The sequence below is a fragment of the Lissotriton vulgaris genome, chromosome 5 (assembly GCF_964263255.1).
Source record: "Lissotriton vulgaris chromosome 5, aLisVul1.2, whole genome shotgun sequence".
In the NCBI taxonomy this organism is placed as follows: Eukaryota; Metazoa; Chordata; class Amphibia; order Caudata; family Salamandridae; genus Lissotriton; species Lissotriton vulgaris.
The window spans coordinates 1,911,808,800-1,911,829,580 of NC_141693.1; the positions used below are offsets into that span (position 1 = coordinate 1,911,808,800).

The following is a 20,781-nucleotide window of genomic DNA, read 5'->3' on the forward strand; positions in this document are numbered from 1 at the left end:
CAGGGAAAAGTTTTGCATGCTGTCGTTGCATCAGATTTACCCTCAGTTGCAACAGGGAGACTGGCTATGTGCTATAGACCTACAGGATGCTTACTTCCATGTGCCCATTGCACACAAACACAGGAAGTTCCTGCGGTTCCAAGTCGGCACCAATCATTATCAATACACAGTACTCCCATTCGGACTGAAGTCTGCGCCAAGAACATTCTCGAAGTGCATGGCGGTGTTAGCAGCACACCTGAGGAAGAACAAGGTGTTCGTCTACCCGTACCTGGACGATTGGTTGATCAAGGCATCCTCCTTCTCGGAAGCGCGTGCACACTTCCAGAAGACGTGCGTTCTCTTGAACAACCTGGGGTTGCACATCAACATGGCCAAGTCTGTCTCGACTCCGGTCCAATGCATACAGTACTTGGGAGCCTCCATCAATACGCTGTCAGCAAGCGTGTCTCCTTCAGAAGAGCGACGATTATCTCTCCTTCGGAAGGCTCAGGCTCTTATGACAACTCCATCTACAGCAGTGAGGACGGTGTCTTCTCTACTGGGATCGATGGCCTCTTGTATCTTCCTGTAGCACACGCACGACTGCACATGAGACCGTTGCAAGAGTGCTTGGAGGACCAGTGGGATCAGAGGAAAGGATCTTGGGACGACGAGATTCGACTGTCGCTGCATGCTCTTCAGTCTCTGAAGTGGTGGTGTTCGGCGGAGAATCTCCTCAGAGGGGTTCCCTTTCACAAGGACATTCCCAAGCAGACTGTTGTGACGGATGCTTCTCTCCTGGGATGGGGAGCGCACTCCGGGACTCTACAGATTCAGGGAACGTGGTCACCGATGGAGGCCACGTATCACATCAACTTCCTGGAACTCAGAGCTGTTCACTTGGCACTGAAGGCCTTTCTTCCGTCCTTCCAGACCAACTCCCTGCTTGTACAAACGGACAACACTACCACGATGTACTACCTCAACAAGCAGGGGGGCTCGAGATCTCGCACTCTGTCACAGGAGGCGCAGGCGATCTGGCACTGGCTCCTGGCCAGAGGACTGACGATAACGGCTACCCATCTGCCAGGTGTGCAGAATGTTCAGGCAGACGCACTGAGCAGACTGATTCAGGAAAACCACGAATGGGTCATAAACGACGAAGTACTAGGAGACGTCTTCGCAAGGTGGGGAACTCCAGACATAGATCTGTTCGCCACCGCCGAAAACAGCAAATGCCGAGACTTCGCCTCCAGGTACTACCAGCAGGGGACGCTGGGGAATGCGTTATGGATCAGCTGGTCGAACAGCTTTCTGTACGCTTTTCCACCCATTCCCCTGATTCCGGCGGTACTCATCAAGCTGGCCCGGTCCAGGGCTCGGATGATACTCATTGCCCCGGAGTGGCCCAGGCAGTGGTGGTTCACGGACCTGCTTCACCGGTCTCTCCTTCCTCACATTCGGTTGCCGTGCAGGCCGGACCTTCTCACGAAGTTCGGGAGGCGGATGTTACACCCCAGCCTCTCGTCTTTGAGTTTGGCGGCATGGCTCCTGAGATAGTGCAATATGGCCATCTGAATCTGCCCGAAGATTGCATGGACATACTGAAGGAGTCTAAGAGGCCTTCCACTAGGACTTCCTATGCTTACAAGTGGAAGAGGTTTTGTATCTGGTGCCAGTCTAAGAACCATGACCCTACAACCTGCAAGGAAGATGTCATCCTTCCTTACCTTTTGCATTTGGCGCAGTCTGGCCTTAATGTTCATTCCATTAAGGTTCATCTTGCTGCATTGACTGCCTACAGGAAATGCCCTTCACAGACTTCCTTTTTCCAGATTCCTGTGATCAAAGATTTTCTGGAAGGGTTGAAGAAGGTGTTCCCTCCTGTCAGGCTTCTCTCGCCTTCATGGGAATTGAATGTGGTGCTGTCCAGATTGATGAAGGAGCCTTTTGAACCCATTCACAAGGCTTCGTTGCAGCTCCTGTCCTGGAAGGCGGCATTCCTCGTGGCCATTACATCGGCCCGCAGGGTGAGTGAAATTCAGGCGCTGTGTTGTGCTGAACCTTATACTGTATTTCATGCTGCTAAGGTTGTTATGCGTACTCACCCTAAATTTCTTCCCAAGGTTATTTCTGATTTTCATGTCAACCAGACCATAACTTTGCCTACGTTTTTTCAGAATCCTTCCTCTCCGGCGGAACGGTCTTTACATTCCCTGGATGTGAGGAGGGTGTTGAAATTTTATCTGGATAAGACCAAAGATATTCGTAGGTCAGACCAATTGTTTATCAATTATGGATCAGTCAGGACGGGTCTTGCTACCTCTAAGCAGTCCATTTCTAGGTGGATTGTGTCCTGCATACAATTGTGTTACCAAAAAGCTAACAAGACCTTAGGAGGTAAGCCTAAGGCTCATTCCACCAGGGGCAAAGCTGCCACGACAGCCTTGCTCCGTAATGTGCCGATTGCAGAAATCTGCAAGGCCGCCACTTGGAAGTCGGTTCATACCTTTGCTAAGCATTACTGCCTGGACACTGATGCCAGGGCAGACGCTCAGGTTGGGCAGGCTTCGCTGCGGAATTTGTTCGCACAGTAGTGGCGTTATTTTCTTTCTCCACCGCCGCTTTGGTGTGGGGATGGGCTTGCCATTCTATTCACTAGATTATGACTATACACAGAGATCCCCTACTACAGAAGGAGTAGTTTCTGTCCTGTAACTCCAGTTCTTTAGTAGGGGTATCTCTGTTATAGTCATAAGCGCCCGCCCTCCTCCCCGGTGGAGAATTGTTCATGTAAGTAATGCTACAGGTCTGGCGTGTTACGCCTTCAAAAAGAACTGAAAGTAAGTTGGACCTGCTATGCATTCTGGGATACTGGGAGAAGGTTCTAGAAGGTTTCCTTAAAGGCACAGTATCCTGTTTAAGCCACATAATGGCAGCCTATGGGGCTTGTCTGTCCATGCCTTCATCTCTATCATTCCAGTGTCTTTTTAATGGTAGAGGCAAGTTTCTCTTGTTAGAAACTGGGCTGGCGGTCTTATGTGTGGTGTTATTTGGTGGAATTTCTAGTTGAAGTACTGGACAGTGTAGCCTGTGGATATAGGCTGCATTCTTTGTCTTTAAATTCTCTCTTAAGTGTCTTTGCAGTTTCTGCATGATGTTGACAACTTAAGAGATTATTTTTGATTGCCGGGGTCCACGCACATGGGCGGGACTATTCACTAGATTATGACTATAACAGAGATACCCCTACTACAGAACTGGAGTTACAGGACAGAAACTACTCCTTACCATCCTTCCTCAGATCTTGTACTTATTTCAGACCTTGCCCCTCCGCCCTCCCCCAGCTGGATTCAGCAGACCCAATCGGACCTTGCACAATATATCTGGCAGGGCCGCAAACCTCGGTTAAAACATGCAATAGCAATCCTCCCATCGGAGAAGGGGGGCCTAGGGGTGCCTGATCTCCAACTTTATTTCTACGTCTCACAGTTAAGATATTTAGTGGAATGGCATCGCCCGGAATCGGAGAAACACTGGCTGTTTCAGGATCACGCTGTAGTCGCCACACCTCTCCAAGGCATACCATCCCTTCGTAAATCACACAGACCGCCTGTAAACGGGATCACTCGGTAAACGAAAATAAGGCTCCCTCTACAGACTGGTGAGTTGCTGACGCCTCACCTCTCCCCTCTCTCCAAACATCCCAGAACGACTGGAGCACCGACACGGAGCCGCTCTGGGGACGACAATCAGAAGAAGACAAGGAATATTCCTTTAAGGGGGCGTGCACAGAGTTAGAGGAACCTCCCTGGCATGACATCACAGCCTGTCGATTGGTCAAAAGAGAGAAAGTCCGGGACTCGGCGTGTGACGAAACCGAGGAGGAAGCGAGAGAAGAGGAACTGAGACGGATACCGGAGGAAGAAGGACGCGAAGCCGTGCAAAGATCGAGAGTCGGAGAAGGAGAGGATACGCCTGGAGGCCAACGTTCCTACAAGTCGCCCAGCCACACTCACGGAGGAGTGTGGCTCTCCCAGGTACGACAAAGGGTGTCGAACTGGGTCGGGAGGCGGGGCGGGTCCGAGAGGAGTTAAGTGTCCGTGTATATATATTTCTGAGGCACTCTTCCCTTGTTCCGTATACCCCTATCAATCAATTAATCAATCAAAGCATTTATATCGTGCACTACTCACCCGGAGGGTCTCAAGGTGCTAGGGGAGGGAGTCCGCTACTGCTCGAACAGCCAGGTCTTGAGCTGCTTCCTGAAGGCGAGGTGGTCCTGAGTCAGGCGGAGGTGGGTCGGAAGGGAGTTCCAAGTCTTGGCGGCCAGGTAGGAGAAGGACCTTCCTCCTGTGGTGGCTCTTCGGATGCGGGGGACGGCGGCGAGGGCGTGGCCGGTCGATCGAAGCTGGCGTTTGGGAGCGTAGAAGTTGAGGCGGCTGTTGAGGTATCCTGGGCCTTGGTTGTGTAGGGCTTTGTGTGCGTGGGTGAGGAGCCGGAAGGTGATTCTCTTGTTGACCGGGAGCCAGTGCAGGTCTCTCAGGTGTCCGGAGATGTGGCTGCGACGGGGGATGTCCAGGATGAGTCGTGCTGAGGCGTTCTGGATCCGCTGGAGTCTCTTCTGGAGTTTGACGGTGGTTCCGGCGTAAAGGGAGTTGCCGTAGTCCAGACGGCTGGTGACGAGGGCCTGGGTGACCGTCTTCCTGGTCTCGGTGGGGATCCATCGGAAGATCTTACGTAGCATGCGCAGGATGTTTAAGCACGACGAGGAGACGGCGTTGACTTGTCTGGTCATGAAGAGGGAGGAGTCCAGGATGAAGCCCAGGTTGCGTGCGTGGTCTGTTGGTTTGGGTGCGCTGCCCCTACTCTTCCCCCCCTCCTACACTACTCCCCTTCACAAAGTGCACTTGAGGCAATCTGACGACCAATAGCACCGGTGATTTCCCTCACTCCCTGGGCTCCCTGACAGACGATATTTCAGACAGAGATCTGATTATACCCTTTTGTTTTTGTTTGTTCCCATTTGCACTGTGGCTCATACCCCGGAGTGAACACCCGGCAACATCAAGAGCTCCTGACCTTGTTATAGAACCTGGACAGAAAGGACCCCTAAGAAGCAGTACCACCCCCTGTAACCAGCGCCACGACGGACCCTGCTGCTTCCTCTAGGGAAAGACTGTCGACCAAGAAAAAGAAGTCCTTTATCAAAATAAAGCCTTACCTACCTAGATCCAGTCTCTGGTCCATTTCTCCTACCCCAACCCCACCACACCGCCCAATCTCTATGCATCATATAACACAAGTACGACTCTTGAGGCCTGGGGCTGCACTAACATTACCCATAACTTGACCACCTTTCCCTCACCTCTTACCACACTATTCGACAATCCAGAATTTCAACCAGGTTTGTGTGAGAAGGCCTTTTCCGCTTGGCTCCCCACCGCATGTCGATCACCAGGCCACCTTTTCGATGTAGACAGGATTATCCCATTCCCACAGCTCAAGGCAGATTATAGCCTCGCCGAATCAGAATGCTTGCCTTATCTACAGCTCTGCCTCTGGGCACTCTACCCACACACCAGGCCTGAGGCCCAACGTTTTTTGACCCCTTACGAAAAATGGCTCATCACCCGCACATCAGTTAAAAAATGAATTTCGGACCTTTATATAATGGTATTGGCAACGAACACACACACGTACAACGCCAGCCGAGCATGATGGGAGCATGCCACTAAGAATGGGAGGGTATATATCATAGGGCCCGACACTCAGCATACCACATGGGACTCACTGAGACACTGACTAAAGTAGCCACATACTGGTATTACACACTGGAACGACTACACCACTTTGACCTACGACAAAGCGCCAAATGCTGTAGGGGCTGTGGGAAGGTTGGCACATTAGTGCATCTCCTGTGGGACTGCGACTACATCCAATCATACTGGTCACAGGTGCTCGATGAAGTAGACACCCATTTGGAGGCATATCTTCCCAGATTTCCTGCATATATCCTCCAGGGGCTACCCAATCCCTTAACATATCCGCTTAAATCCCGGAGAGGCCGATTGATAGCCATTGCACTGGGCACAACTACACAGAACATCCTGACTCATTGGTGCACTCTCCAGCCTCTCACCTTTACGGGATGGCTACAACGGCTATGGTAGGTATTAGGTATGGAGAAGCTAACCCTTATACTAGCTGGCAAGGGGCCCGACTTCAAAAAACTTTGGCAGCCCTTTCTGTCCCTCCTCACGTCGGAGTTCTATGAATTACCGTGTCCCAGATAACTCAGGCTTCTCCGTCTTTCGGACACACAACTCCCAAAACCATGATGCTTCACAACAGCATAAGCGAACACGCTGACTTCCACATTACTTCTTCCCTTTTTTGGTGGATGGGGGAGGGGGGAGGCAATGTTGGTTTCACTCTATGTGTTTTCCCTTTTCCCTTTTTCCTTTTCTTTTTTCTGTTTATAGTTGACCCGCTCCACTCATCTTACTTTGGTAATGCTATTGTCTAAGACACTTGTTGTCTGTATCGCACTGTCTACATGGAGCTGGGGGTCTTGTTTTTTTTGCTTGAAAAGCTAATAAAAGATTTAAACCATGAATGTGTATGTAAGCGGCTGAACGAATACCTCAGTGCCTGTGTTAGGAATTAAATGGGTATGTAGGTGTGGCTGCGTACATAAGTAGTTTCTGAGTGTATGACTGAATGTATAAGTTCTTCTGTACCTATCTGGCTGGCTGGGTGAGAGGCTCTATGTTTTTGTTGGGTGGCATACTGTTTATAGTACTTGGCATAGGGGCCTGCAAGCGCACTCATAACTTGTTGAACTCAAAAGGACATCCCTCATCTTTTAAGCAAAAAGCACCATGCTCCTTCAGCTCCAGCCTTCCCCTGTCTGCTACATATGCTTCACTTCAAAATGCTTAGAGTGTGGATTATGGGCCAGACCTATGTGTTTTGGGCTAGCGAGTCTGTGAAAAAGAGTGGTATTGACAGGGACTTGGGTTTGGCGAATATGGGCATAACTTGGACTTGCCTGAGATGGTTAAAGTTATATCAATTGTTGCCTTTGGTTAAAAGCATTGTGGATTGCCACCCCCTGACCTCATGATTGTGCACTGTGGTGGCGATAACCTAGGCACACTGACTGGGGTAGGACTGGAAATCCTACTGAAGGATACCGTTGCACAATTAATGACAGTTTTCCCCTCACTCTGTCTTGGTATACTCCAACTTATTCCAAAGACAGAAATTAAAGTGATCAAATCAATTCTGTCCACAGATTGAAAAAGCCAGGAAACATGTTAATAAAACTGTTTCTACATTTCTCAGAGACCATAACACGGGCTCTATCTGCAACAACAACCTATGCTTTGACATGCATGGACACTGTAGAAGTGATGTTGTTCACTTTACAGACGAAGGCAACAGTGTTTCTCAGCAGCCTGAAACTCTGTATCTTGTCTTATGTTTAGCTGTCACATACAATGAAAACAAAGGCTCTGCTCAGAGCCACCCTTTTGCCCAAAAGGTTGTTCATTTTCTTAATAAATACGTTTTAATATTCATGATGCCCCAGCGAATAGTAAAAATCAAAAGCTGAATGAATTCTTTATTCTGCCCTAGAACCCATTTATCGAGTCTGTCCTTTCTTAATTGACTGTTTGTTTGAGATGCTGATTGGCACCTTATCGTGGGACACAATGCTTCATGAAATTGAGGTTTGACACCATCTTGAGCTACAAACCCATGGATGTGCTGTTGAGGTATTTTTGGGGGTGTCGAATTTTAGGGATACCCCCGGGCCTACTCAATTTTCATCACAATAACATGGTTAAACCCCACATCCTCAATGTCCTTCTCTCAGGCTTTACTATCCACTGTGTGGACCATGCACATAAAAAGGGAGGAGGACTTTCTGTCATCCATAACTCCTCCTGGTCCCACACCCAGCAACACCCAGATCTATGGAGCTGATGGCATACTAATTCCATCTTTCTGACATGTCACTTCCTTCTCCTTGCAACAACAACAAGGTGATGGATGGAATGCTTGAATAAATCTCAGCCACTGACAATTGTTCAATGGCATTCCAAACCATAGTTTTTTGCCCACCATGTCACCTCAGTCTGGGCCCAGCCATATGCAAACCAGTTTTGACCCTGCTCTAATGGCAATAGTACAGCCTTAACTACCAAGCGAGTTCCTCTTAAACCGGAATACAAGTAACCTGGGAGCGTTTTAGCCCTGATAAGGTATCATCAGCCAGATATAGCTTGATTTCAGTGGCAAAGTGAGTGTGGAACCCGCGTCTGGGCATACCCGTCACATGTAGTGTGTCAGTTGCAACAGAAACAACATGGTGATGGATGGAATACTTGAATTAGTCTCAGCCACTGGCAGTCGCTCCGGACGTGGTAGATATGTATGTAGAGGTATGTGCTGGCTTCTGGGCCCAGTCCTTGAGTACGTGGACTGGATTAAAGACATTACCTACCTAAATGAAGCTAAAAAGCTAATTCTATGCTGGTTGCTTATGTTGCAAGGCACATCTAAAGACCAGCTCAGATCCCAATACTGATCCCAATACTGCTCCAAGTGTATGATGTATTGGTTACCCCATTAGATACGATATGTACGAACAATGAATTAATAGATGTGTTATTCTTTTTAGGTTCTTGCATTATATTGTGAAATATAAAATGAAATGTACTTTATGGCACTGTTTTTTCATTAACTTTGCACTCCATTGAGGGAGTGTTTTTGCCCATCTTTAAGAAACCAGAGTGAAATTAAAGTTTCAGCATAATTTTTCGCTGTTGATTTGATTGAAGACAGAAAAACACTTGGAGCTACTGAAAGGACATGGAAAAAACACCCATCTGAGTTTAAATTGCAAAACATATGTCTAAACATATACAATGAAAGCATGCACATACTTAAATAACATGTTACAAGATGGCCGCGATGTCAATGGACATAGCGGATTCATACTCGGCATACGCGACTAGGAGGTAAGACGCGTGATACATTGATGCGAATAGACACTAAGTTACATGTATCAGATACTTAATTCATGTCTCCGTGTAATCACAGGAGACCAGCGATGGAGGCGAACAGTGCAGTTGCGAAGTAAAACAAGACGCACGTAAAATATAGCGCGGGACCGCGCTCCTAAAGAAAGCTGGTATGCCTAATTGATCGAGAAACAATTTAGAAACATACTTATAAAATGAGTTCAGACGGGTGACAGAATTTGCCCCCGTTTGTCTTTGAATAACTTGTAGGAATACGAGGATCATCCCTTCTATTGCATAAAATAAAACCGAGACGTGCAGCACCCCGCGCATGAAGGTGCTGAAGTAAAACGAGGTATGCTCTTCAAGTCGCCTTTATGGGAGGATAAGTAGATAAACAAACCTAATGGAAAACCCATACTAAATTAAATGTTTCCATTTTATTCACAGTAGTTGAATATATCACGAAATACAAAAACGATAAGGGTGCAAACACGAGGAAAGAGATCATACAAGGTAGGCTGTGCAGTAATGCTTTTGCAAACGAGTTCCCGAGCTCTTAAATAATAATCCTGACAATGATACTTTACATTATAGATAAAGAAACACACGATTTAGAAAGTGAATACTAGAGCACACGACCAGCAACGATTCATATACAGGTTTTGCCTTTTGGCGAATGGTAGAGAGGTGATTGACAAAAAATTCACCCAAATACTAAAATAGAATTCCATTATCTTTTTTTACATATATCCTGTAGATATACAAAAGAGACAGAGCCCTGATGAGAACCCATAAAGTGACAGGAATGGGTTCGAAACGCGTCAGCTTTTGACTCAGGAATGCATTCATTTGCAGTACATTTAATGACTTTGACAAATTGGAATGCATTCATTTGCTGTTTGTAAATATTAGTATTTAAATATTCACTTTGTCCTTTGTTTAGTTAGAGATCATATATGTGAGTCTAATTGTTGATCAAAAGTAAATACGGTGTTTATATATGTAATGTCAATTTATGTGGTGTTTATATATCTAATGTGGAATGTAATCTGTTTTGAAAATTTATGTTGAAATTGTTGAATGTATCTAAGTGTCTTTTTTGTACCTAAAACTTTGCGAATCTAATGAAATAAAAAAACAAAAAGGTCTTAAGTAAATATACCAAACAGACCATATAGCAATTCTGGTTTGTTTTCCTCAATTGAGAGGTGTCAAGTAAGGTGAAGTTGGCAAATATTTTTGTATACAATAAACATATACAAAAGCATATATGCTGTTTCATCAAGTCTCAAATTGATTAAAACATACCAATCCTCCTCATCCTATATGAACCAGTGGGAAAATCAAAAATTGGGCTCAATTTTCCCACCAAAAAATTATCAGTCCAATCCCTTCCTACAAGCTTCTTTCTCTGCTTCACCTAACATTCCCATCCAACTGGTTGGCTTCAAATGGGATACACCAACATCAGCTCAAATTGAAACCATTAGCTGATCCCTTTCGAGGGGTACTTGTAAAAGACATATGCAAACATCTGGACCCTTTCTGGACAGTGCCAGACTGAAGCTCAATTGAAAAGTTATTCTGTAGACACCGAGGGCCTAATTCACAAAGGTAAATGTACACTTTTGTGTACATTTACAATTGATAGTCACAACGGGATTTATGAGTAGTATCTTTACGTGTGCAGAGTCTCCACACATAAAAAGATAAGACTATGTGAGCATACCTTTGTCAATCAGGCCCAGAGTATCTAAATAATTTTGTCTAGTTTCAAGACTTCAATTCTTGCCCAAGCCCGGGAGAGTTGCATGGCCACCCTACAAAGTTATTTCTTGTTTGAAATTAACCTGCTGAATGAGTTACCCTCTAACTTCTGACCAGATTCTAGTAATAAAACTCCTGCTACAACTAGTTGATAATGCCTTCTGTATACTTCAGTGGTCGCTAGTGTATAAAGGTCTTCTTAGATCTAGCTGCGTCTTTGGTATGGTCATTCATAAGGCTCTACTTGGACTCTTAAAGATTTTAAAGGTCTAGATAGTTAGTAATGGTAGAATGGAAATTCATGGATGTCCTGACTTATTTTTGAGACCCAGAGCTCTGGGTAAGTCAGCCATTAGAGGTTTTTAGTGGCATTTTTTGGACAGATCGATCTTGATAAGGGAGGAAAGGGAATTGGTAAAACCTACTGTGAGAAGTTTTGTCACGGTGAGTCTAGGTAGACAGTTGCAACCATATTTATCTTATATAAACAAACCTTACCATCTATTTGTCTTAATAGGATTCAAGCATAATATGGTTCCCTGGCTCCTAACATTTCCGAAAGGGTTTTTTAAAGAAGGGTCATTAAGTCCTTGTCCATGTGACAACTTCCCTTAACAGAATACTCTCCCATCTGATATTTTTCTGTGCTTAATATGACTCACTACATAGGAAATGTAAATGTAAATGTAAATGTATAGGCATTTATATAGCGCACTACTTACCCGTAGGGTCCCAAGGCGCTTCGACCGCTGCGAAACCCTTCCTGGCTTCCCTGAGAGATGGTCCCTTAATGGGTATCTCCAGGGTGAGACCAGGCATCCCCGGCGGTCTGGTGGGGCCGTTAGTGAAGATGAGGCAAGCTAATGCCCAGAGTTGCCGAGTGTGATCGCTGATCAGAGTGGGCACCGAGGCGAGAGAATTATCGAGTCCGCTGACCCTGGTCCAGAAACATGTACAAAAAATGTATTATCCCCCGCCTAAGAGGTCATAACTTTGAACAAGTCAGGCCAGCGGTGGCATATCTGCAAATGCTGGCATCACCAGTGGTGTGTTTTGGGGTTGCAAGTTATACATTAGGCGCAATCAGGCGTAGGAATAGGCTATCACTGAACCATAGTGTGGACTCTGTTTTAAACTATGTTACTTAGTTACTATTTTATTCTAACCTCGTTTGATAATGGTTAAGTTCTGACCTAGCCAACTTTTATCCTAGATATTTATTTAACTCCCAGGACTGAGTAATTTTGGTTGGAGTACTTAATTCTGGTTTCTCCTACCAGGGACTGTTTGGGGGTTTGACTATGTTATATGATGTCTTAGTGCAATTTTGAGGAGGGCATCATAACTTGATTGAGTCATTTTAATGTATTTATATACTGTGCTTGAATTGTTTTCTTTTGTGTCATGCACTTTGATGGTTTTATTCAACGGAATAAAGTTACATTTGACATTTGACTTTTTAGTAATGGTAGAAGATTTTCTGTTCTTGGCTGAATCACTTACAGCACATACAAGTTGGGAGCCTCTTTTTTGGCCCATGTTTCTCTAGCAAAGTGTTCTTCAAGGTTTCATTTTTAGGTCTCTCCTTGGCAGCTCTTTGGGCTTTGAACACGCCCATCGGTTTCCGTTTGTTATTTTATGTGCCGTTTTGAAATTGTGGCTTTGCATTGGTGCATTGGTTGTATTTGTCCCTCCTTTGTGTGCTTGGCTCCCTCCCATGGCAACTGGCCCTATTGCATGTACCTGTTCTCTCCTGACGATTTATGCTTGTTACGGTGCACACGTTTTGTTTTTCCTCTCGGCTTGTGTTTTAGGAATGCGGTGTTTCTGTGCTTGCCGAGTGAAATGCACTCAACTGGTGGCATTAGGGAACATAAGTGAGCGGGGATGACGGTTGAGAAGAGCGGAGCTTGTGGAGGCTTGTCTTTCTCCAGGCTCCGGTTGGGGCTACAATATATACCAGTATCAAGCCAAATGTCCCTGCATCTCATCCTTGCATGTATGCATGTGTAAACAACGTTTTTAAAATCAAATGCTTTTGTAGTCCACGCGGTACAAAAGGGGGGTGTTTAGAGAAAACACCCCCAACCTCAGGCTACTTTCAGTACAGGTATGGATTAAAAAACAGACGAGAGACTAGGTATTAGCAACTGGTCCTGTATTAAAATACATGGTATTTACCTAGCAGGAGTCATGGACCCACATATCAGCTCCCACTGAGTCGTAGGGATGTATATCATATATTCTTTCAGTTCCTTCATATAGCACCGTCGTTGCTTACAATTATATCTGTGGAAATAGACATATATCATTTAGTGTGTCATGCCATGTGTGGTATTCCATTACATTATGTCATTTAAAACTTTCCTATGTCACTCAGTAGAGGGCTTACTTCTTGGAATGTTTCTCCTTGAAGTTGTACTGGTCTGCTGAACCGAGGATGAAGATACCTGTTACCTGCTGTGGTTGTTAAGCTGTTCTTCCTGTTAATAAACCTGCTTGAACCTACTCATCGTGTAGTCCTCCTTACTACACAATTATTGGCGACGTCGGGAGCAGTGCAGTTTGGAAGACAGCGTTCACTCGTTTACTGTGTTTCCTCTTTCATGCGAAATTGGATTTTGCCTACTGACAGTAACGTTTTCTCTATTTCTGAGAAGTAAGGAGCTTCTGTCATCATTCTCGGCTACCAGAATTAATTTGTTTCTATCGTCATCCTCAAGTTTACCTACAGTTACAGTTCACTTCAAACGTGAGTCATTCAAGATTTTATTACCTGCTTTGTGTTTCTACTTTCCGACCGCATTATCGAGCGGTGTTGCTTTTCAAAACATTACGAATTTCTAATTAAATACTTAAATACGCTCTTCTATCAGAGCGCATTCCCCTTGTTGTTTACCTTTGAAAAGGCTCACCTCGAGCGCATTGGAGTCAGCCGTCTTCTAAACTCCTCACGAGGCATTTCTCGAGTCGCGCTTCATCGCCTTTGTCTACACGGATTGCAGTCTGGGTCACGCGTCATTGCGCACGTCATCGCGCATTACAGACGCTTTTGGCGGCCATCTTAGTAAAGGCTGAAGTGTAATTTTCGTAATTGTCAAAACGTTTCTGCAAAACCATTTCAGACTACAATTACTTACAGTTCTTGGCGATTTAAAGCGATTCAAAGACAGAAAAATGCCTATTTTAAAAGAGATTAACAGTGACTTAAAGAAAGAGAAACGACACTTATATATAAGGAAAACGACATTTAAAGATAATTTCAGCAAATCTTTTTCTACGGTGATTTGCACACCAATTACATTAATACTTCAGCAAATTCATTACTACGGTGATTTGCACACCAATCACATTATTATTCTTATTATTCTAGTTTTATTCTCATTCATTTGTTCAGATTGTTTATTTTGATTCTTATTTACAAATGTCTAACATTGCAGCACCACCTCATTTTCTTCAAGTTGCAGGTGATCCTCCTATTGAATGGGATCTTTGGTTTCCAATGTTTATCGCTTACGTTGATGTATTAGAAAAAGAGGATTGTTCAGCAAAAAGAAAACTTGGTCTTTTAAGACATTGTCTTGGTGGTGCAGGAATAAAAGAATTTGATAATTTACCACCCTTGGAAGATGCCGGTGATATGGATGTGTTTAGTAAAGCTTCTAAGCAAATGAAAATTCGTTTTGGTAGACGTATAAATACTGTGATGGAAAGATTCAAATTTTACTCTCGTGAACAGAAACCGGATGAGACAATTGAAGATTACGTTGCAGCTTTACGTTCACTCGCTTGCACTTGTTCTTTCGAAACTATATCATATGAGCAAGTTCTCAGGGACCAAATCATGATGAAAACAAAAAGCAAAAAGATCCAAGAAAGGCTTTGGTTGGGCACTGAGACTACTCTTGCTGCAGTTGTGAACATAGCTAAGGGTATAGAACATTCTGAAATGTTTGTATCTGAAATAAGAAGTAAAAATCTGAAAGGTAATGTTCCTGAAGTTGAAGTGGCCATTGTTAAAACTCATACCGGTAATTCCTCTTCGAACACTTTCAATGCTAGACCTACCTTTAAGAAGGAATATGTAAGGAATGCTAGTGATAATATGAGTTTTACTAAGAAAAGCACAATAGTTTGTTACAGATGTGGTAGCACCAACCATGTTGGCAATTACAAAGGTTGTCCTGCCTGGGATAAAATCTGCATCAAATGTAAAAAGAAGGGACATTTTGGCAACGTGTGCAGATCTGGTCTTAGAATTAATTATATCTCTCCTGAAGAAGAGGAAGTCCTAAATAGTCTAAACTGCATACTTTCTGTTGATGAATGTATTCAAAATAATTTTCCTTCTTGTACACTTTACATTGATGACAAACCCATTGAAATTTTTGTTGATTCCTGTGCATGGTACACCATCATTGGTAAGGATATTTTTGAACAACTGTGGAGTAAGAGAGAACTCTTAAGTCCAGATATATATCCCGGTGGGTACACAGGACGTAAGATAGCTTTAGAGGGTTTCTTTTGGGCTAAACTGTTTTTTAAGAACTGGGATATCAAAGCTAAGGTTTACGTTGCTACCAAGGGTGTTTCTATTCTTGGTTGGCCTCACCAACGTGCCTTAGGAATCAAGCTCGACCCAAATTCCGTTCCACCAGTCTATGTTGATGAGCCCCGGTTTGAAAAGCATGTTACTGACTCATTAATTAACTTAACTTTGAACACATTTAGCAACACCGATTTCACTAAGAGTGTACTCAAGAATTTTCCTGAAATTTTTAATGACAAACTGGGAAAATATATTGGTTTCAAACATAAAATTGTCTTAAATGATAATGCTGTTCCTGTCAGGCATAGGGTAAGGAATGTCCCTTTAGCCTATAGACCCAAATTAAAAGAAATCCTAGATGATTTAGTAAACAGGAATATAATAGAACCAATTGAATCTTCTCCTTGGGTTTCGCCTATTGTGATTTCTCTTAAGAGTTCTGGCGAACTTCGCTTATGTGCGGATTTGCGCAGTCTCAATAAAGAGATATGGATTGATAAACATCCTTTGCCAAATATTCACGAGTTAATTTCCGCACTGTCAGGCGCTACTGTGTTTTCTTCAATTGATTTGGCTAGCGCATATCACCAAGTAGAATTAGATGAAGACTCAAGGAAATTGACTGCTTTTGTTACCCCAGAGGGCATGTTTCAGTATTTACGCATGCCTTTCGGGTTGGCAAGTGCAGCTTCCGTCTTCCAGCGTCTCATGAAAGAATTATTGGCAGACTGCAAAGGGGCCATAGCTTTCCAAGACGATATTTTGATTTTTGGGAAAGACCATACTGAACACGATGAGAATCTTTCTTGTGTTTTGGGGAGAGTCCGTTCTAAGGGTCTCACTCTGAAATATAATAAGTGCAAATTCAGACAAGACAAAGTTGAGTACCTTGGACATGAAATATCAAGATCAATCATGTTCAAAATATTGTTAATGCCCCCTAACCGAGGATGAGGATACCTGTTACCTGCTGTGGTTGTTAAGCTGTTCTTCCTGTTAATAAACCTGCTTGAACCTACTCATCGTGTAGTCCTCCTTACTACACCATGCACCCACCAACACACTCTCCCTCAGTCCGCCTGATAAGTATGCCCCAATGTCTAGCCTGCTGAACTCTCAAGGCGCGGACACACTTCAGTTTAAAACAACACTTGACATCCTCGCTATGCGGCATTAGGTACTTTGATTTCCAGCCATGCGCCAGCCACTACCGACTCCCTGAACGTGGTAACCGAGTGATGTATCACTCACTCTAATTCATCCTCATTCACAGCCTCATAACTATTCCAAGGGGCTGCAATACTCCTGCCGCCATCGTTCACAACCAACACACTTTAAGTGGTAGTTCAACCCGGCACGCCGTACACGGGCAGATCTGAATCTATTTAAACAAGACACGCTCTGACTCCATGCACGTCTTGACGTATCTCAATCACATGACCCCGTTGCGTGCTCCTCAGCATTAGAGCAAGCACGGGCGCCAACATTGTGCAGACTCACAGTTCGGAATAAAAGTGACAAGGTTGTGTGTGAGTCTAGCCCAATTTTAATAGACACTTCTTTAGTCTCAGTTTCTCAATGGGTCCTGATTCTTTCTTCTACACTTTTCCTTCACTGGACACATTTCTTTTTTCATTTGAGAAAGTTATCATTGATGACAAAAACATGGAGAAGCTGGTGTTACATTTAGAGCCTGAGCTCTGCTCTCCACCTATTCTGTTCCCTGCAGATTTTAGATCATTATCAAACAAAGGAGTCTCTTGGAAGGCCGGTCGGTGATGGCTGGTACTGCCTGCGACTTTAGATTTTTTTTCTCACACTGAGGTTGAGGGCAAAATTGGAGAGCCCGATAGGGACCCGTTTTGGCACTTGGGGGCAGATTTATGTTGCCTGACGCATCTCTGCAAATCGGCAAAGATGCGCCAGGAAAGATACGGCACACAAGTTTATCCTTGCGCCACCCATGATGCGCCGCATTTAGAATGCGGCGCACCATGCCGCAGGAATAAACAGATGCGTGTCGCATCTAGGGCGTGAAGTTGGCGCAGTGCTGAAGTTGTGTTGCGTGCGGCACGCAACTTCAGCACTATTCCAACTTGCCCTATCTCTAGCGTGGTGCGTCAAGCCTTACACCTGCTTCAAGCAGGCGCAGGGTTTTGACGCATCAGCGTTGGAAAAGTGACTCAGTGAAATCTTGTAGATTTCACTGAGTCACTTTTCAGGGGCGTTCCTGCGACGGAACGCCCCCCCCCTGCGTGGAAACGCCCACATGAAACCTGACGCAGGTTTCATGTGGCGCAGGACCTTACACCGTGACGCATCTCCATAGATGCGTCACAATGTAAGTATGTGGCAATGTGGCACAGGGTTTACGCCGCCGCTGCGTCACAGAAGTGATGCAACGGCTGCGCAAAAGTGCCGCAAGTCCGACATAAATCTGCCCCTTGGTTTTTTTAGAACTGCCACTGCTGAGCACCGGCAGGACCCATCCTACTTAAAGCTTTGCCACTTCCGATTCAGTTGTGAGCTATTACAACCTGTGAGCTATAATAACCTGATATTTACAGCACTTAAAGACTGAAATACAGCAGCATGAAGTGTGTTTTGGAAAACAGCTGCAACAATGATTATTTAATATTAATTTCTACGATTAGACGGGGTCCTGCTGACATGGGGATGACGTCAGCCGGGTGTTGTGCATCAGTATTGAATGAAGCACTGTTGCTGATGCAGCGACCAGCTGAATATGAGTGAAATGTTTATTGTGGACGGGTAGTTTCTAAGCTCACCTTTGCTTCTGTCTGTTTTGCAGCTGCGGTGACCCTGGATCCGGACACTGCAAATCGATGGCTCATCCTGTCTGAGGACGGAAGGAGCGTCAGGCTGGGAGACAGAGCTCAATATGTGGCTGACACGCCTCAGAGATTCAGTCCTATTGTCATTGTCCTGGGGAGAGAGAGGCTGAGCTCTGGAAGGCATTACTGGGAGGTGGCGGTGGGGGACAAGACGGCCTGGGACCTGGGTTTGTGTGATGAGGCTGTGAACAGGACCGGAAAGATCATACTAACACCTAAGAATGGATACTGGGCAGTGTGGCTCAGAGAAGGAAAATACAAAGCTCTCACCTCCCCTTCTACCCTCCTGAACCCCCGTGTTCCTCCCAGGGCTGTGGGTCTCTTCCTGGACTATGAGGCGGGCAGGCTCTCGGTGTACAATGTGGATGACCGGTCTCTGCTCTTCACCTTCTCTGGGGTCTCCTTCCCCTCAACCCTGCGGCCCTTCTTCAATCCATGTACTAATGACAGAGGGAGGAATGCAGGGGCGCTGCGGATCCTGCAGGTGAAACAAAAGTGAGAACATCTCTCAGCACAGCTTAGTAATCATTTATTCTGGGACTCACTACAACCACAGCGTATCCAGTGCCCCCCACCACATATTGTTTCTATTCATTGTTTTAAGCTGCTAGAAAGTCACATTAGCACAGAAGTATAGTTTCTATATCCGTCTCTGTTTACACTTCAATCATCCACTAAACTGGAAACCAGCAAAAATTTGTTTCAGAAGCTGTGTGACGCAGGACCAGTGTTGGCTCTTTGTACTTGAGTGTTGCTGAGTACGGGCCAGTAAGTGAGGAGTGAGTCTGCCCACTGCCCTCCTCCCATCTACCTGCATGCCCCTTGAATACAGCTCTCCCCAGTCAGGGACACTGCTGTGCGTGAGGATGCAGCCCACACTTTTCAGGCGCCTTGTTCAATGGAGCCCACCCACCATATTCCTCTCCAGTATTGAGGAGAGCTGAAAAATAAAATAGTAACTCTATCATGTCTGTCTTTTTGATTTGGAAATTGTCTTGAGAATGGCTAGATCTTCTCAGAATGGACGCCAGTTGTGAGATTGTTTTCTTCATCTATTTTAACAAACACCAACAGTTATGCCATCAAAAACAGACAGTGTCAGCTTGCAACATTTTAAAATCCTGAATTTTGCGATTCCACATGGAAAAAAACTGAAGTAGCTGGGGAAGAATTAAGCAAGCTTATAAGAGACCGAATAACAGGGCCAATACCATGCGATTTAAGGGCCGCCATCATAAAAAGCGAATGAAGGCGATCAAAGGCTTTTTCTGCATCTAGGGTAATAGCAGCTAAAGGGGAGGAACTCTTGGATGCAAGGTGTATAATGTTCAAAAAAGCTCTAGAATTGTCAGCCAAAGTTCTACCCCTACCTGATTAAGACGGGGAGCTAACACTTTCGCAAACATTTTGCAGTATAAATTGATACAAGAAATAGGGTGATAATTAGCACAAGATGAGGGGTCTTTGTCTGTCTTTGGAATCAAACAGATCATTCCTTCCAAAACAATGCTGCGAGTCTCATTCTGGGAGATACTGATACTGATATAGGGAGAGGAGATGTGGGAGAAGAGTCTGCGAAAAGCAAAAATAACATTCAGCTGCAAAACCATGTTGACCGGGAGCTTTATCCCTAGGTCCATTTGCGATCGGGAGAAAGCCTTTTAGGATGTATCATCCCAAAAGACTCTTGCAAAATAGGGAATCGCAAAATCTGTGCTTCCCTATTTTCCAAATGCGTTAAATGCAATTCTAAAAGCACCCAAGTTGTGCGATTTTACCTTCAGAAATCACAAATTACCACCAACTAAAAGTTGGTGGTAATTTGAGATTTCCTTGAAAAATTCACTTTTTTGCATTTTTCAAAGTGCCATGTCGTGCACAAACATGCCCTTAGAGCATGTATGTGCACCACATGTGCACACATGCATATTTCAGGGGTGCAACAGGGTGTCCTTTTGGCACCCTTGCACCCTTGAAATTGCATTTGCAATTTGCGAGTACCTATTGGGCCTATAGGTATGAATGGGAAGGTATTCCTTAATTGCAAATCGTAATTTGCGATTCGCAGTTAAGGAATATGTAGGAATCGCAATTATTATTGCGAAACCTACATATATTGCGTTTTGCGAGTACTTAATAGCGAATCGCAAAAATTCTCTTTTAAGGACTCGCAAACTGCAAAGATGGTACATCTTCCCCTTTGTTTCTTTATAGGGTTATGTAGATCCTTCACATTCCAGGACACAATACGAACATTACCAGTCATAGAAAAAAGGAAGGCATTAGAAACAACCGTAGGCATTCTAAAATTGATAACAGTGTGAATACATTAAATGGAAAATAAAGAATCACCATTAAGAGAAATTGAAACAAAGGACGAGAAATGAATATCAGAGGTAAAGGGAAAAGAGAGAGAAAGGAAAGTAGGAGGCAAAAATCAGCAAAAAGGAAATGTAAAAAAAAAAGAGCAGAAAGAGGAAGAAACATAGGGAGAAGACGAGAGGAGAGGATGACAAGAAGCCCAACAACTTTAGTCATTGATGTACTTAAAAACCAAGAGGGGTACAGCAATAATAGAGTGGGGTGGAGA

At 44.6% G+C, this 20,781-nt stretch overlaps 1 protein-coding gene across 1 annotated transcript in view; it reads left to right on the forward strand.

Annotated features, from left to right (window-relative positions):
* The window catches only part of LOC147717702 (E3 ubiquitin-protein ligase TRIM39-like), a 429,018-nt gene extending 409,864 nt beyond the window's left edge, over window positions 1–19,154 (forward strand). The window contains exon 10 of the mRNA XM_086924489.1: window positions 18,149–19,154. Coding sequence (XP_086780615.1) covers window positions 18,149–18,690 — 542 coding nt within the window. The 3' untranslated portion in view covers window positions 18,691–19,154. The remainder of the gene's footprint in view (window positions 1–18,148) is intronic.
* Window positions 19,155–20,781: the final 1,627 nt, after the last annotated feature.